General features: G+C 41.5%; 2 protein-coding genes across 4 annotated transcripts in view; both read left to right on the top strand.

Annotated features, from left to right (window-relative positions):
- Nucleotides 1-11,159, top strand: part of hipk3b (homeodomain interacting protein kinase 3b) — a 40,670-nt gene extending 29,511 nt beyond the window's left edge. For all 3 annotated transcript variants that reach the window (XM_077562883.1, XM_077562882.1, XM_077562884.1), the window contains exons 11-16: nt 220-387; nt 1,351-1,683; nt 1,758-1,904; nt 2,021-2,265; nt 3,725-3,864; nt 5,209-11,159. In XM_077562883.1, coding sequence (XP_077419009.1) covers nt 220-387; nt 1,351-1,683; nt 1,758-1,904; nt 2,021-2,265; nt 3,725-3,864; nt 5,209-5,676 — 1,501 coding nt within the window. In that variant the 3' untranslated portion in view covers nt 5,677-11,159. The remainder of the gene's footprint in view (nt 1-219; nt 388-1,350; nt 1,684-1,757; nt 1,905-2,020; nt 2,266-3,724; nt 3,865-5,208) is intronic.
- Nucleotides 11,160-12,408: 1,249 nt separating this feature from the next.
- Nucleotides 12,409-18,678, top strand: part of kiaa1549lb (KIAA1549-like b) — a 59,176-nt gene continuing 52,906 nt past the window's right edge. The window contains exon 1 of the mRNA XM_077564523.1: nt 12,409-12,982. Within this exon, the coding sequence (XP_077420649.1) occupies nt 12,757-12,982 (226 nt within the window). The 5' untranslated portion in view covers nt 12,409-12,756. The remainder of the gene's footprint in view (nt 12,983-18,678) is intronic.

Raw genomic sequence — 18,678 nt, 5'->3', positions numbered from 1 at the left:
CTATCATAGATTATATAGAGTGAGGGTGTTGTTAGCTTACATTGTTTTGCTATCATGTGAGATTTTGGTTGCGCTGCAACACAGACACAGAAAGCTGTCTCCCTTGAATATTAATGATTGGTGAGTCATATGCGTGTCCTTTTGGACTGAGACCATTTTGTCAGTAATGGTGCTAAAGGCTTTTGGCTCAATGTGCAATGTTCTGTTTTCTTAATACAGGAAAGTGCGTCCCCATGGTAACCATTACAGCTCAATGATTGCCCACCCTCAGCCGTTCTTAACCAACCAAATGACCATGCCCGCCCACCAGCCAATAAACATAGGCATTGCACACGTGGTGTGGCCGCAGCCCGCTGCCAACAAGAGAGCGAAGCCTTGCACCAACAGGTATGTCATGTTAGTTGCTTTATTCAGTAAAATTAAAGCTACTATTTTGTCCCTCTTATGCTGCTAAATAAGCTAGCAAGACTTTTAAAAGCACCTCTAATTCTGCATCACGCAAACTGCAATCACGATTAGAAGATTAAGGTGTCCATGGAGTGAATGTTGAATGCCATGTAAAAATCTTACCAGTTGTTTATCTACAAATAAATAATTTTGCCGTCAAAAGCCCTTTTGAGGTGCCAGAAAAGCAAAAAAAACACTTCAAGTCTTGAAAATTTAAACCACAGTTCTGCTCAACATGTTTATTACAAATAGCTAGTTTTTTTTGTCTGCCTCCTGGTCAGTAACCAGTGTTTTTAGTGGAACCTTTGGAATGCTCTCCCCGCTGAACTTAAATTGGAGACAAATACAAATGTCTTCAACAAAAAACTGAAACAGTGGCTGAAGTCGGACTAAAACTGCTCTCATTGAATGAGAGAGATTAGTTAGCTCTATCAACTGTACAGGAGATGTACTCGTGTAATATTATTGTATATTGTTGGAAATTGATTTGGGATTTTAATGACTCTCATTTTAGGCTGTCTCTTACATCCGCCCAAGGGACTGCCAATGAAAATTAGCTTAACTTAGCTAACATGGGTACACTTACTTACATTGCAAAATGTTGATTAATGTGCATTGTCCCTTTCAAATTTTTGACTGCTTATAAAAAAAGTTAAAAGTAGAGAGTCTAATTACTTTTGGCTGGTTCGATGTTTATACAGTATTATCACAGAACACAATATTATGAGTCTTGAAAGAGCAGCCAAAAAATGCTCTAAATTGGCTGGCAATATGAGGAAATCTTGCTGACAGTGAATAAGTTAATAAACATTGTAAGATGTTAGGCATACCCAATGAAGATTTGACTTTATTATGAACGCCGTTTTCTTGATGTAACAGTGACATGTTTCGTCCCTCCCACAGAGGCAGCAGCTTTTCCCAAAACACAAACATCCCAAATTTACCATGCCAATCCCCAAAGATGGCTGACACAGCAAAGAATGTGGAAGAGGCAGCAGGGCAAGAAGCGAGGTGCCCTGAAGAAGGGCATGCTGTTATACGGCAGCAGGAAACAGAGCAGGCGGAAGAGGAAGACGACGACAACTGCTGTAAAGTAGAGCCGGACTGTGAGGACCTTTCGGTTTCGCAAGGGCAGCGGCACGCCATGGTGATCTCGGAGCTAACCAGCCCGTCTGTCAGTGTCATCAGCATCAGTAGTGATGAAGAGGAGAGCGCACAAAGGCACTCAATGGGCGAGTGAGTACAGCGCTAGGTCCCCTGAGCGAAAAATAGCTATAGCTCAGCTGTAAATGTCTTTTTGTCTTTGTCAGATGTAAAGGAAGTGCAGATTGCGAGGCATGCCAGAGCACAGTTAGTATGGAGCGAGTGTGCTCCCTCAGCAGCCCCGACAGCACGCTCAGCACCAGTTCTTCAACCTCCGTGCAGTCCAGCACGTCACCCTGCAAACATCCCAACAGGTATGATCGATACAGGCTTGCTATCGCCACGAAGCCCCAAGCGACAGCGTTTGGCATGAGTCAACACAACAAAGTATTGCCCCTCATGTTTTTCTTCTCTTTCCTCCCGCCCACAGTATGTCTGATGACGAACAGGAGAGTGGGTGCGATACAGTGGACATTTCACCTGCCTCCAACGGCAATAACAGTCCCTTCCCCGAGCGACGTTACTTGGCAAACAGCAATCAGAACTGCAAGCCTCGTGTTTCATGCGTTGCCCTGGAAACCGAGCCCAGCAAGCCAGCCGTGCGTACGGCCGCGGTGCCTCCGATGAGGGTGCAGAACAACAACAATGCTGTCAGTGAAACACCTGGCAACATAGGTAATGCTGACCAGTGTGACCACATATAGTCCACTAATTAATATGTCATGACTGGGTTTAGTATTCCATGTAGAGCTGACTCAGATTAATATTACATTTGTGGAATATAAGTTATGCAGCCGTCATTTTCCATCTCAGGGGGCGGCTATTTTGACTGAAGATGACATCACAGTTGCTCAGGGCTCAGGCAACGACCAATCACAGCTCACCTGTTTCCTGAAGCTGAGCTGTAATTGGTTGTTCCCTGAGACCTGAGCAACTGTGATGTCATTTTCACCCGACAGCAAGTGGCAAAATGGCCGCCTTCTGATAGTGATAAAAACTGCTGGATCTTGCTGCTTAACTCCTACTCCAAAAATGTTATATTAATCAGAATGTCATGTTTAGACTAGTGAGGTCACGTATACCATATTTTTGTCAAAAAATGTTTAAGGTCGATTTCCCCTTTAAGCGAGTAATGAGCCCTGGATTACTTACTTGGCCACACAGGAGAGCAGCGAGTGCTAGGTCATGATAGCTCAAAAGTCTAGTCACCCCTGCTGCTGTCTGCTCTACAGGTCACATGGCCTGGGATTACGCCATCTTAGTCGACCACAGAGGTTCTCCCAGGTGATTATGGGTGACCTGACTGATTTATCTGAGCACATCTCCGGAATGGATTTTTTTTTTCTCTCTGCCAATAGTCTAATTCCAAAATGACTGCCAGCCTGTGTATCTGTGTGGGTGTGAGCTTCGTAACACGCTGCACATGGCATGTGGGATTTGCTTTGAATGAAATATTCAAAACACGGATCTCTACTTGTAAGCACATTTCCTGGCTGTCATCAATACAAAAGTTTGAATATTTCATCCATTCACGTGTAAAAGAGTTTTTACGCCACACGCCATGAGTAGGGTTTATAACAGCTGTGGCCAGTGGGACGTCAATGTGTCTTCTACTGAATGTTTATTTAACTTCGCCGCCCCACACTATATTTATATTCTAAAATTGGGCTTAGCGAAGGTTGCTATGTAAATCTTTCACAGAAATCATTCAGTCATATCACTTTTCATGTCAAAGTCATGTCTCAGCTCCAACCAGCAACTGCGGCCCCACATAAAAGGGCACAGCTTGTTATTCCAGGGCTACCAGCTATATTTATAGCTGATGATCTGGCCTCACTATAAGCTCTATGAAAGAGCTTAGTTACCAGTTCCTCTCTGATCCCTCAAACATGTCTATTTATAATCATAGAGATCAACATTCAAAGGGCCGATGCCACCATGTTGAAAATTTGGAGCTGATCAAACTTCTAAAATAGCAGACAACTGATAATGCCTCCTGCCACAATTGTTGTTTAATGTCATCTACTTTTAGCAATGACATGCTTTTGCCCTTCTGTCTTTGCACAAATTATATATATATGCAAGAAATGAATATCATCCTCATGTCTTTGGTTCTCCCTCGCTTCTTGCTCAGTTTTGGAGTCTTCATACCAGTCCAAAGGGAGAGGCCCTTCTGGGCGACATCATCACCACTCCACTCCTCTCCTCAACCGTTCCCAAAAGATCACCCCTTCATTCCAGCCCCAGCAGCAGCAAGCCTTAGGCTTTGGGCAGGTGAGAACTTGCGGCAGCATGCGTTAGATAATATACAGTCACACCCTCACGCGTGCATGCCAATAAGCGTATTGTTTGACTGCAGTGGAGATTTCCCAGAATAAGAATGAGTTGGGGAAAACAAGTTTATCTTAAGATAGCAGAAATATGATATCAGTCAGTGATTCTCAGCGTGGTATGGGTAGCATTAGGCACGCGAAAAGAATCACTGGATTAAAAGCAAATAAAATTTATTTTGACAACATAAAATAAGATCAAACGTATGTGGAAGAGGATTAGGGCCAGTGAAAGATAAAAAAAAAAGATTGGCAGGATTCTCACTTTATTCTCAGAATTCTGACTTTAAAGTCACAATTCTGTCATCAAAGTGAGAATTCCAAGATAAAAGTGAGAAACCTGACAACTTTTTTCTTCTTCTTCACTCTTGTGTTAACATAAATACATTCCAATACATTTGCATTTAATCTTTTAATGGGAAGCCAGCCCAAAAATGTTCTTTACTATAATATCTTGAATGCAGCCCCACTACTGTATTCTGTTTAATATTGCATTTGAGGAATATGAATTAAGCAGCAGAATCCACCCATTTTTATCCATCTCAGGGGCGGCCATTTTGCCATTATGCTGTCGACTGAAAATGACATCACAGTTGCGCAGGTAATGACCAATCACGGCTCACATGTTTGCTGAAGCTAAGCCGCGATTGGTTGTTACCTGAGCCCCGAGGCACCATGTGATGTCATTTTCAGTTGACTGCAATGTGGCAGTCAAAAGACAAAATGGTTGCCCCCTATTATGTATAAAAACAGGTGTATTTTTCTGCTTAATTCATATTTCACAATGCAAAATTAATCAGATGTTTAGACTAACGCTAGGCACATACAACATACTGTAAAGAGATTTTTGGGTTAACGTCCTCGTAATGAAATGTTTGTTTTTACACATTTAAGTAGACTTTTACAACTTTTATGTGCAATACATTTGAACTGAGTCAGTATTTAAATTTGAGTTTTTTCATATTTAAGCGCATTGTTAATGTTCAAACTGCATAATGTCACAGTGGCTTACTTTTATTTACTTGGGAATAAAATACTATGCTGTGTATTTTAGTGTTGGTTATTATGCTGGTACTTGTAGAGCTAAATATGTTTTGAGGTGGCCCTTAACTAGTGTAACAAGTTTGATAACCACCGATAAAGATGATGCCTACCAGTGTGCATTTAGCCATATTGATTCCATCCTGCAGTATTTCAAAAGTTGCAATGAAAAGCCTTGGATACAGCACCATCTAGTGGCAAACAAACGCACAACATGTTGTTGAAAAGTGATCCGTGTCTCCTCCAGGTCCAACATTTCACTTCCTGCCACCAGGAATGGAACGGCAACTTTGCCCACCGCAGACCGCAGGCCTTCATCCCCCCCACCATACATGGGCCCGCCTTCACCCTGTCCCACAGCAGTCCGAATCACTCTGCAGGCCATCCCCACCTTGGGGGACACCCGCACTCCCAACCCACCTTGTTGTCCTATCCCCCAACTGGTCCTCTGGTTACGGCTGCGCCCGTGGCCCACCTCCTGGCCTCCCCCGGCGCCTCCCGTCCCGTCCTCCAGCCCACTTACAGCATCTCTCACCCGGCGGGCATCGTGCATCAGGTCACAGTGGGCATCAACCCCCGGCTTTTGCCCTCCCCCACCTTGCACCCCCAAGGCCAGTTCAAGCCCCTCTTCCCCCCGCATTCCTACATTGCCTCGCCGGCCTACGCCAGTTTCCCACTCAGCCCCACCAAAATAAACCAGTACCCCTACATCTGAGCACGGGTACCCAGGTACTCTTCTCACTACCCGAGGGCTAAAGCGCACGGGGCGAATCCTGTCTTAAACCACGAGCAACATGGTTTTTCATTTCCAAAAAAAACCATGGCACAACCACAGAGAAAGCAAGCTATTTTTTGAATCATGTCAACTTGGGTGTAATTGAACTTCAAGCTTTAAAAAAGAAAAGAAAAAAAAAGGACGACGTTGGAGATGATTATTGGGGCAAAAAAATCTGAAGGAAATAATGTATGAATGATGGAATGAATGAGTAGTTGAAATCACACTTAATGTGTTTTGCACATTTGATATACCTTTGCATTGGATCTTCTACGAATACTCCTCAAAACAGGTAAATAATTGGGGTGGTGTTGAATAGTTCGACGTTGCACCCCCGATCCCAGCTATTTTTCTATATTGCCTTCTTACATGAGCAAGACGCATCCCACATTTGTAAAGCCATCCCAGTCTCTAGCTCTAGATCGCCAGATGTCGTCTAACGGTGTGTCGTACCGCGTTGCGAGTATTTGTACTTTTTCAGTGTCCGTCGCTGTGTGCGCAATGTCAATTTTCAATAGTCGTTCCTCACGCGCTGCATGTGGTCTTTGCATGAGCAAAAAGTGTCAACCCGACGATGCGTATATCGTTTGTGTCACAAGACTCGCTGCATTGTATAACTGTCCCCAGCCATAGTGCCTTACATATTGTTCACGTTAACTACTTATATGCGACTATTATACAAGACTATTAATGTACTGGACTGCAGCACTTGAAATTCCAATCGCTCGATGCATCCTATGTGTGACGATATATCTATATGCACATAGCCTGCATGGGTGTGACGTATCGCGGATAGCGGTGCTTCGACTTTGGAGTCGTCGGTGTATATTTCAGCGTGACGTCGTAAGTTCCTTTTTCTGTTCGTGCTAGAAAAAACGGCATGCTTTGCTGTGGCGAATGCTTTGCTGTTTTTATTGAGGAGGAGAAAAAAAACAACAATTTTTGTTTGTCCGAATGAACTAGTGTACTAGTACTGAGTATTGCTTCATATTTGATAATCACTTTCTATTTAGTGAAACTCTTATTACTAACAGTATTTGTACTGTTTGAGGAAACTGCAATACAATCGAAATAGTCGCCTTTCCCCTCCCCCCGCCCGTCTCCGTATATTTTCATTTGGACTGTTTTCACTTTTGTTTCTTCGGTGTTTTCGACGTGCGCGGGCATGGCTTTGGCTAAGGTAAGGAAAAACGATGCAAATGAATTCACAGTATGGAATTTTCTAAGCCTGAGCAAACCATGCAGTATTCGATATACACACATATATATGGACGTATATTGTAGAGCTTAGAGTATTTAGTACCAATGCTTGATGAGGTGTGAGTTAATTGTGTGCAATTCTCTCATTTATGCATGTGTGACAAAAGTTAACGTTTCCCTTTACATTTGTTGATGGCTAAAAGGCTTCTCAGTGTCGACTGCTTCTTTTAAACATTCCGTCAGGGAGGATATAAGAATAAATACATATATAAATATATACGGTGGGAGCCGGTGTCACCAGTCTATATACCATATATCTATATATGTAGATAATCCGTGTGTGTTTTTTGGTTTGGTTTCTTAGTTATTTGTGTATCATTTTGTCTTTTAATTTCAAATGAAGTTGCTTGGCAGCACCAAAGACTGTAATTCATTTCCTGAGCAAGGTAGCTTACTCTTTGCGTCAACCTCTTAGGATGTAGTTTGTAGAATCGGGGCGGATTAAAAAACAAACAAACATGTATTTAAACACGGCCGAGGTTTTGTCTAGCTTATTTGGGCAATTAATAAGTCGTATCATTTCTTTCTTGAATGTATCATAGATAAGCTGCTAAATGATGATTGCCACTTCCATAGCTGTGAAATTAGGTGATTTCTCTGAGTTTGATGCTAGCGTTGCGATTTTGTGCGTGCGTGCGTGTGTGTAGGTCCCGAATTATCTAATAGAAGTGGTTTTGATTTGTTTTTGGGTATTCTTATTTGGAGTGTCATTGTAACTACTGTATTGCTGATAATGAACACTAGTTGCATTTGTTGTTTCTCGGTGTGCGCGCGCGTGTGTTTTTGCATCAGTATTTAGATCCTTTTCGACCGATCCTCTGGGCTCATAACGACATATAGGTGATGTATCGATGTATTAACTTCATTTTTGTATGTTTTCATATTGACTTTTCGTACACATTTAAAAAAACGTAGATTACAGTGTCCGTTGTACTTGTACGTTAACAATAGTCTACCAGTGCAGGAGCACTGAGAGATTTAAAAACATCATTGTGCATGTTCAAATTATTTACACTCACAACAAAGGAAGGCGGATTAGAATACATGGCCAAAAATGGTTTTCACCCCCCAAAAAAAAGGTTCAACTGATTTGACCTAGTATTTATTATTAGAATGTTTTTATCTGTTCAATGTTATAAGAATATCAGCTTTGCCTTGCGTTCTGATGGCTGCCCCCCCTGCTGGTCTCAATTTTGTTTTGAATTGGAACGCGGCCGTTGTGGTGTGGTCCTTTACTGAAACTGAAGCAGTGTGAGCAGCACTGCGTATGTGCCTTGAGATTCACAACATTCGAGATGCATATTGAAGGAGGAAGACTGAGAACACATTACGTCTGTCAATACTATTTATGGACAAGTGCTGGGAATCAAAAGTATGGCATCATACAAAATGACCTCATCAGAGATGTGGCTGTGATAATAAGAACTCCCATTTTATTAATATTTATTAATGGAATAAAGACTTAAGTCCTCATGCAAGGAATTGATTTTGAACAACTTTTTTTTCCAGACCGATACTAGTACAAGTACTTAACTCTTGAGTAGCCACCGTTACCAAGTACTAGTACTTTTGATTACTTTTGATACAAAAAATTCCCCCCCACAATTTTCTATTCTGAAATCAAATTTCTAGTTCCTGATTGTAAAACGGCAACATGGCCGCTTTCGTAAGTACCGATATCTTGAAATAAGCCCCTTCTATTGGCCAATAGGGATGTAACGATATGAAGCTCATGATACGATAATTATCACGATATTGTGGGGAGGTTGGCGGTATTAAAGAAAGGTCACAATATTGTAAGAAAAAAAGAGCTCGTACTAAAGAAAAGCACAATATTGTGTTTTTTGTACACAATCTCCAATAACACTTAATATTGAGACACTTACTTGCTAATGCATGCACACATTGAGTTCCTCCACATATTGACTTGGTTCACAAGCATGTTACGTTCCCCTACATCTGACGATTAGCAAAGATTTGAAACATAGAAGGGCCAAAACATCCCTTATAAAAATTTAACTACAAAAAAAAAAACTAGCTACCAGAGGGCGCTAGAACTGCACAAATGGAAATCAACCTGACTTTTTAAACATATGTGTTACTTTTAATATCGTGAAATGACGACGATGTTATTGTGGCAGTTTTAATATCGCAATATAACGATATTGGCGTTATTGTTACCTCCCTATTGGCCAGTGCCGCCAATCACTATTTCAAACAAAATCCCACTGTGAGATTGGAAAAAAAAAAGACTAAATTTCTAATGCAGCCAGTGGAGGGAATGCAGAATAAGAATCGCATGCTCCAGTTAAGAAGCTCGTAGACGTGTTTTTAACCAACTGGAGACCTTTGAGAGTTCTGGCTGACTCCAAAGTGAACTGTGTTACAGTCATCTATTTGAGGTGTGATGAAGGCATGGATAACTGGTTCAGGGTGCTGCTATGTAAGAGAGGCTTCATTCATCCTTGCCAGGTGAAAATAAGATGGGCAGCATCCAATTGTCGATCCAATTAAAAATCATTGCCATTTTTTTTTAAAATCAAAATTTGCCGTGAGGATCGGCGGTTCCGAAAATGGATGGATGGATTCAATTGGCTTTATAGCAGGCGATGTATAAAAGTACGGTTGAGTGTTTGAGGTTCAGGTCAGGGCTCTGGCATTTTTCCAAACTCATCCAGCCATGCCTTTATCAAGACTTTGATTCATGCGCTACTAACCGGAAGAGCCACATCTGTTCCCACTGTAAAGAATTACACGGAGCTGAGGAACGTTGTCCACTCCTGATTGATGACTCATTAGGTGGCGTGTCCCAAGACTTTTGTCCGTATAGATGAGTGTTCAAAGTGTCTTACTGACCAGAACATAGAAACCCAAGATAAGACTTCATCCTGTTCTCCTCTGATCAGCTTGTATAAAAACATCAGAGGACAGTGCATAGTGGTGGATTGTACCAATAATACACGTATGCGTAATAATCATAATAATAATCACGTCTTTTGGATCGTCACTGGCTTGAAACAGCAGATGCAATACTTTAAAAACATTTTTGCATTCATTGCACCACACAAGTGTTCTTAGATGATGTGTACTTTACATGAGCTTGCATGTGCGTCGCTTAGTTTTCGTCAAGCACATTTGGTAACACTGGCTTTGAAGAATCATCAACTTCTCTCCTTTGCATGTTGATTTTTTTCTCTTTATGAATCAAGGAGATTACGATCGTGGTTTGGCAGCACGCTCACAAGTGCGATACGTTTCAACACTGATATGGTTGTATGCTTTTTTTTGTTACTGATTCTAATCGTGTATCATTTTGAATGCGAAAGCTTTCGACAACAGGACGTGAACTTGGCAGAGGAAAAGTTTGCCAATAAGGCGCATGGGAAAATGTCATCCGTGTTGTGGTTCCTCCCAAAGTATTCACCAGCAATGCGACTCAAGAGGAGATGAAACCTTTTGTTTGGATTTTTAAACATCACCTTGCTTTAACGAAATGTGTTGCTTTCTTTTGGAGGATTTGTGTAACATTTAACAGATAAAACAGTTTGTAAACTATTATAGTAATGATTTTATGACGACAACAAACAAAAAAATCCTCTGCTGCGGTTTTATCCTTTTTAGAGCTGTTAATTCAGGGTTGGTATTAGTCTCAATGTGCTACTGTGTTACTGTTTTGATTTGTTTCGCTCTATTTTGTTTTAGCTTGTGTTCATCTCTTTCCGCAGAGTTAATTCATGCCGTATGGAATTATCTGTCTAGATGGCTCATCAAATACACTTGATTATGAAATCTGAGCTATTACTGTTTTAAAAACCTGTAGATTATTTTGTGGCTTTGATGTTCTTTTTTTTTTTTTTTTCTCATTTGTTTTATTTGCTTTTTTATTTGTATGTGCTACACTAGTTTGCCATGTAGCAATTGCACTGTGCAATATTTACAGTATGAGGACTGGGAAACTTAACTATGGATGTGATGTCTCTTTACAGTTTGCGTTAGTGTTTCCTCTCTAGTTCTCAGTGATTTAGGTGTGACCAAGCCTTCTCTACTTAGTCACATTATGCGGGTTTTCCAGGTGACTCTTTTGGTGAGTGTCGAAGTAAGACTTATAAATGGTGTATTATTGTTAAGATTCACTTTGAATTAAAAACAAACCTATTGACGCAGTTTTTTTTGGAATGTCTGCCTTATTCATTCAGTTATGACAAATGTTTTCTCAATGACTCAGATTTTGTGTTTCAATAACTTGACCTTGTTTATATTATACAGCGGAACCTCAAAAGTTCAGGTTTTTTTTCGACAGTAAAAAAAAAATTTTTTTTTAATTCAGCCAACATTACAGATTATTCTTTTTTGTTCCACTAAATAATTATTTTCTTTAGCATACCAACGATTTTCTGCAACGATACAGTAAGAATGTGATTTGTAAACACATTTGGGTCACTGATAAAACTCCCCATGCTGCTTCTTTCTACACAGCAGTCACACTGATAACATCACAGATCTAAAACCTCTGATCCAAAAATTCACAAAGTACTCATTTTAATCCATGACATTGCCTGCCAGATCTGGGAAGAAACTCTGTTTTAACGCCGTGACGTGGCTTCAGATAATGCAAGACGTGTGGCAAAACCATTTTCTGGTTTGACATAAAATACTTGACGGACAACGACGACCAAACCAGGCGGGAAAATGATTTAAAACCATTGGCAGTGTAAAATTAGATTATCTTTTTTTTTTCTTTTTCTTCTGGAGAAAAATTTGATTATCAAGTCAAGGGCTCTGTTAAATGCTGTCTATGGTAGTTGAGGTCAAAGGTCATATATGCCTATTCTAATTGCACTTATTTCAGTGCTAGGGGTGAAGGTAGTAATTACTTCATAGCAATAGTTGACTGAATATTTTCCCACATTAACCATTAAAATAGTAAGATTAATGTGAACATTGAGAGAGACTGTATATATTTTTTATGCAATGAAGCTCCTCAACTCACTCTAATTATTGACTTTTGTTATAGTGAATTCTATAGTGGTGACCCCCAAGGGATCTTTAATTTTCTTATAACAAAGAGATGAGAGAGATCAAAGGGTTGGAAGGCAGTAGCTTTTTGTTTAATGTGAACAGGCAGTATTTTTATGTGGAGTAAAAGAGACAACCTGCCTTCATCTCGTCTCGTCATTTACTGCATCTTTACAATTGGTGAGTGTCAAAGCAATCTCCGTGGGAAAAAAAGCCCATCGAGTAACAAGAGTTTAGGCTAAATGCTGCAGTCACACCGCCAGGCTGCTTGTTGTTGCCTGGCGCTGTGCTGACCCCGTGTGGACAAAAGCAGGTACAATCAAATTGTTATTCAGAGAGAATTTTAAAGACGAGCCCCGCTTAACACGTTTTAAAGACCGTTTGCAATTGAGATTGTTCCCAAAAATACTCAATTAACATTTTATGGTAGGATGCAGGAACACCGGAAGTTGCAGGCGCAATTCTAATATTTTGCAGTATGTGAATGAGATATGCACCACGACGACGAAGATGATGATGATGATGTTCATGATGAGGATGATGGGTGGACCGAGCGGAAGTGGACCGGTAGGGCTCATTTCTTCATCTGGCTTCAACGCAGCGTCAAGCACCCCGAAGCCCTTGCACCCTGCGCCCCCCTCCCTCCTCCCTGCAGCCCTGGCCACAAGACCGGATCACAAGCCCGCAGAAGCCTGATCCAATGTATTATTTACGCGCCAAACTTCAGCAACTCATCCGCCGGATATGGCTGCCGGTCTGAGGGAGCGTGCGCCGGGGGCAGCCCGGGGAGCGGACCTTGCTCCGGTGAGGGATGCCGGAGCAAGAGGAGGAGGATGCGGAGGAGGTGAAGAGGGGAGGCGCGCAAGAAGAGGGAGCAGGTGGCGGAGCGGAGCGGTGGGAATGCCTGCAAAGTGTGCGCTGTCTGCGGGGATGTTTTTACTCCTGCTCCGGTGTTCTTTGGCCGCAGAGGGTAAGACACACACTACACACTACACACTACACACACAAACCATGCAGATGGATGCATCATCACCATGCGTCTCCTGCTATCTCCCTGCACTGTGTGTGTGCGAGTGTTGTGTTTCACACGGCGTTGTTGTGCACACTATTTGCTGCAGGCTGCACGGCTCAGTGGATGAATCAGAGCTCACCTGAATAGCTGGAATATAACACGATACATGTCCATGGTTTCTAAGATGTGACGTTTGATTAGGGACACCTTACGACTAAAAAAATCCCGCACGTTTATTGGAGATTGTGGAACTGCACTTCATCATACTGAGAGGCTGGGAGTAGTCACTTGCGTGTGTCGCTTCTCGAACCAAAGTAATAGAAACCACTTTCTTTGTGATGCAATGCAGCAGTCAATAATATTTTCAATTTATCGTTGGATCTCAGTAGGGCAAAAACTGAGATGAAACCTATGGAGAGCTGTTTGTAATATTTTGGGTGGTGAATTTTTTTTCATATGAAATCCTTTGAGGGCTACAATAACCAACAATGAGCAAATGTCAGCTGTGCATCCATTTTCTATACTGCTTGTTCTCATTAGGGTCTCGAGTAAGCTGGCGCCTATCCCAACTGACTTTAGAGAGGGGGGGGGGGGGGTATGCCCAGGACTGGTCGTCATCAGTCAATCGCAGTGCACATACCAACGTTGCCTTATGATACAAGTTAGATTCATTAGGACACAATCATAATCTCAACACTTATATCTGAAATAATCTATCCACATTGAAATGTATGGAAATGCCATTAATGGGTTTCGGTCTCCTTCCAAAAATAAATAAATAATAGGGATGATAATAATAATAATGCATCGGATTTACATAGCAATTTTCTAGACACTTTAAGACTCACATATTCACACTGTGGTGGCGGGAAGCTACTTAAGTAGCCACAGCTGCCCTGGGGCAGGCTGACGGAAGCGTGGCTGCCAGTGTGCGCCTACGGCCCCGCCGACCACCACCAAACATTTGCACCTTCCATACACCAGTGTGAGTAGCCAGATGTTCGATACCAGTACAAGAACTCAAGTCTTGAGTAGTCATAGATACCGATACTAAGTGCTGATACTTTTGATACGGAAAAATTGCCCCTCCCCCCACACACACACGCAAAAATGACAGATAATTTTAAAGAAAGACCTAGATATATAATTTTTCATTCGATTTGAATGAAATTAATGGCATTTTTCTATTCTTCTAATTTCTAGTTCCAGCCGCATGAGAGCAACCGGCACTGGTATCGGCAGCCTCTACCAGTATGATGCCTTAAAATAAGGCTGATATCGACCAGATACCACCAATACCCGGTATTGGTTCTTGCCCATCCTTAATAAGGAAAAATATAACAATATAACATTGTACTTTAAGAAGAGAGTAATAGCATAATTACAGATAATGTAAAGAAGTAAGCAGTTGTACATCCTGATTTAATGCTGCAATCCAGTTGATTGTGCTGCTCCTTCAGGTGTGTCTAAATTCTTCATCCGGCTGTGTACCGTCATGTTTGTATACCGTGTTTTTTTTTTTTTTATGTGTACACGTGCAGCACGGTGGCTGACTGGTTAGCACGTCCGCCTCCCAGTGCAGAGGACGTGAGATCGAGTCCGGGCTTCGGCCTTCCTGGGTGGAGTTTGCATGTTCTCCCCGTGCTTGCGTGGGTTTTCACCGGGTACTCCGGTTTCCTCCCACATTCCAAAAAACATGCATGGCAGGTTAATTGAACACTCCAAATTGTCCCTAGGTGTGAATGTGAGTGTGGTTGTTCGTCTCTGTGTGCCCTGCGATTGGCTGGCAACCAGTTCAGGGTGTACCCCGCCTACTGCCCGAAGCCAGCTGGGATAGGCTCCAGCACCCCCGCGACCCTAGTGAGGAAAAGCGGCCAAGAAAATGGATGGATGGATGGATGTGTACACGTGTTGCTCCACCATTTATCCCAAACATCCCTTGCTTCTAAAACAGCGACTATTGATCCCAACCGTTAGCATGTCAATGGCGTTTTTGCATCGTTTGTTAACATTAAGCTAAGCTAAGCTAACTAACCAAAGGAAAAGCTAAGTGGCCGTTTTAAATACTCAAAGTGTAATTTAGTTTAACAGTAAACTTGGACTTGGGTTATCATTAAACAGTTTGAGGGCTCCTTTTGTGTGTGGATGAATTGCCAAACTGCTGCTGATTGTGGAGTTGGATTATGTTCACTGCCAGCATACTGTTTCTCAAGTTTGTGCTGACAAGACAAATAAAAAAATGACAGCTTGTATGTGGAAAAACTTGTAAGTAGTATCGCGAGGCACCACTAGCGTTTTTAAACGTATAAGAAAAACTGCACAAAACAATATTGTTTCAGTTACACTCTTCTTCTGTGGTGTTTATTGGTGGTTGGCAAACTAGCTTGATGGTGCATTAGCGCCACCAACTGATATTGTCCTTCCACTGCAAGGGAAGCGATGTGAATTGATGTTGCTCTTTTGTCACACTCACTTACACAAACCTTTCATTTCCTCAGTCCAATTTTCTTTATTGTCAACTTCTTGAAATTGCTTTAAAATCCGCCCCCATGACATTACTATGATCATTGTCTGTATAAGCTGAAGGGAGTTATTCTGGGATTGCAAAGCAGTGCCGTCGCATGCGTTTGAGAGCATCTGGGTCAGCACTAATGACACACATAATGTTGCCAAGAGTAGGTTTATCTCTGTGGTCAAGGTCGCCTGTAAAAAACAAGCGTGCTCTATGATGAAGCTGCATATTGTTTTCATTCTAATACGACTTTGACACAACACGGTGCGCTTGACCCAAGCAAACAAAACAAGCGAGCGCTGCAGGGGCACATGTTTAATACTACTGGATGTGCTGACTGTTCAGAATGAGGTTGAGACGAGAGAAGCCGTGCCTCGGCAGCGATGACTACCATCACTAGCGCCACATCACACAGCTGCACACACACTGCAATACTGTCAAATAGCATTAGAAACAATGGGCCGCAAAGATGTTCATTAGACTGCACTGTTTCTTGTGCTGACAGTCGCCAATACTGTAAGCCCCCGCTTTTTTGGAGAGAGGGACTTTGCACCATTTTCTTATATTTTAATAGCAATGAAATACTGTATGTTGAATTGAGATGAGCAACTCCGTTTAGACAAAAGTAGGGCTTGGCTACCATCTTGTGGACACTTTGTGCCAATGAACTACGTTGAAGTGAGTTTGATGAGCAGCTTAATTTAGACAAAAGTAGGGCTTTGCCGACATCTCGTAGCATCTTGGTATCAAGGAACTATGTTGACTTGAGTTGAGGAGTTTCATTTTGACAAAAGTAGTGCTTTGCTGCCATCTTGTGGCATGTCGGTGCCAAGGAACTATGAATGGGAGCTTCATTTAGATAAAAGAAGTGCTTTGACACCATCTTGTGGACACTTGGTACCAATGATCTATGTAGAAATGAGTTTGATGAGCAGCTTAATTTAGACAAAAATAGGGCTTTGCCGCCATCTTGTAGCATCTTGGTATCAAGGAACTATGTTGACTTGAGTTGAGGAGTTTCATTTTGACAAAAGTAGTGCTTTGCTGCCATCTTGTGGCATCTCGGTGCCAAAGAACTATGAGTTGAGGAGCTTCATTTAGATAAAAGAAGTGCTTTGACACCATCTTGTGGACACTTGGTACCAATGATCTATGTAGAAATGAGTTTGATGAGCATCTTAATTTAGACAAAAGTAGGGCTTTGCCGCCATCTTGTAGCATCTTGGTATCAAGGAACTATGTTGACTTGAGTTGAGGAGTTTCATTTTGACAAAAGTAGTGCTTTGCTGCCATCTTGTGGCATCTCGGTGCCAAGGAACTATGAATGGGAGCTTCATTTAGATAAAAGAAGTGCTTTGACGCCATCTTGTGGACACTTGGTACCAATGATCTATGTAGAAATGAGTTTGATGAGCAGCTTAATTTAGACAAAAGTAGGGCTTTGCCGCCATCTCGTAGCATCTTGGTATCAAGGAACTATGTTGACTTGAGTTGAGGAGTTTCATTTTGACAAAAGTAGTGCTTTGCTGCCATCTTGTGGCATCTCGGTGCCAAGGAACTATGACTTGGAGCTTCATTTAGATAAAAGAAGTGCTTCGACACCATCTTGTGGACACTTGGTACCAATGTTGTATTATGTTGAAGTGAGTTTGAGCAGCTTAATTAAAAAAAAAAAAAGTAGGGCTTTGCTGCCATCTTGTGGCATGTTGATGCTAATGAGCTATGCAGAATTAATTGAGGTGCTTCATTTTGATAAAAGTATAGTTTTGCCACCATCCTGTAGCATCTTGCTGCCTATGAACTACGTTGGATTGAGTTGAGGAGTTTCATTTAGACCAAAGTAGGGCTTCGCTGCCATGTGACATCTGGGTGCCAAGGAACTATGAGCTATATTTAGAAAAAAAGTGCTTTGTCACCATCTTGTGGCATCTGTATGCAATTCTAAGCCTTTTTAACGGGGCGGGTGACTTACAACGTAGTCACATGTTGAGCTAACTTGTGAAAGTACTGCATTGGCGGCATTATGATGTCAAGGCACTATGTTGAAAAGAGTTGAGGAGATTCATTTACCAACAATTTGCCATCAAGCTGCCTTTTCATTTTATAAACAGTCTCCCTTTAACCACCAACGAATCCTCACATGATTGGACTATAGCTACGCTAGGTGTATTTCTCCTACGTTTCGGATTTTATTCTCGGAATATTGCCCCCTCCCTCTAAAAAAAAAAAAATCATACGTGGCCCTAATACACTGTCGTACATAAGAGCCACTAAACAACATTGTGGTAACAAAGTGGCAAAACCCCCCAAAACAAAACTAGTTGACAAGTCTATACTAATAATTTTACAGCAACTGCCATTTCATTGCGGAATGGAATCCTTGCATCTCCAAAACCATCACTATTTAGTAAACAAAATAAAATAAAATAAAATAAAATGCATATTTATTGAAACATTAACACTGAATTTGATTGGTCAACAATTTGTCAAACTAACAGATCCACATAGGGACTGACTAATAGTATCAATTTGTGAAAAAAAAGGAAATTTCCGCCCAAAAGTAACAATATATTAATCCGTTTTTTTTTGTGTGTGTGTGTCCATAATACTCCTCCCTGTTATGTAAGGTCCCAGAAGGGCTGATTGGATTAGTGACACATCTACTGCATGCCTGCGCATGTGCTCACCTCGTCCAACTGTGCTGAGGCCAAAGTGTGGCACAAAATGATGTTCACACTCGTCAAACATTTTGTAATTTAGGCGTCAGGTGTGTTTAAGCATGCTAGAGATTGCCTTGCATGAGTGCTAACGGCTCCAGCTTCCCAGTTGGTTACTTTTTACTTACATGTTTTTCACAACGGTACTGATGGTGCTTTAGATACAAATGTCTTGAACATTACCCTCACTAAAAACATTCAGTAATGAAATACTGTAATTTAATACAATGAGAAAAAAAAAATTCACACTGGGGGCAGTTTAAGACACCGGGGCGGATATGCTGCTCATTGAGACGTCTCAACTCCTCTTTCAGATTGTCAGTATTCACTGTACTATGCAGAGAATACAAAAAATAAAATAAAAAAAACATAACTGTGAGTATTGTTATATTGTGTGCCTCAGTGTGTTGCTGCATCATTTGTGT

This window comes from Vanacampus margaritifer, chromosome 4, assembly GCF_051991255.1.
Source record: "Vanacampus margaritifer isolate UIUO_Vmar chromosome 4, RoL_Vmar_1.0, whole genome shotgun sequence".
NCBI classification, from domain to species: domain Eukaryota; kingdom Metazoa; phylum Chordata; class Actinopteri; order Syngnathiformes; family Syngnathidae; genus Vanacampus; species Vanacampus margaritifer.
Note: the sequence above shows the minus strand (reverse complement) of the source record. Positions and strands in the feature narration are given on the sequence as shown.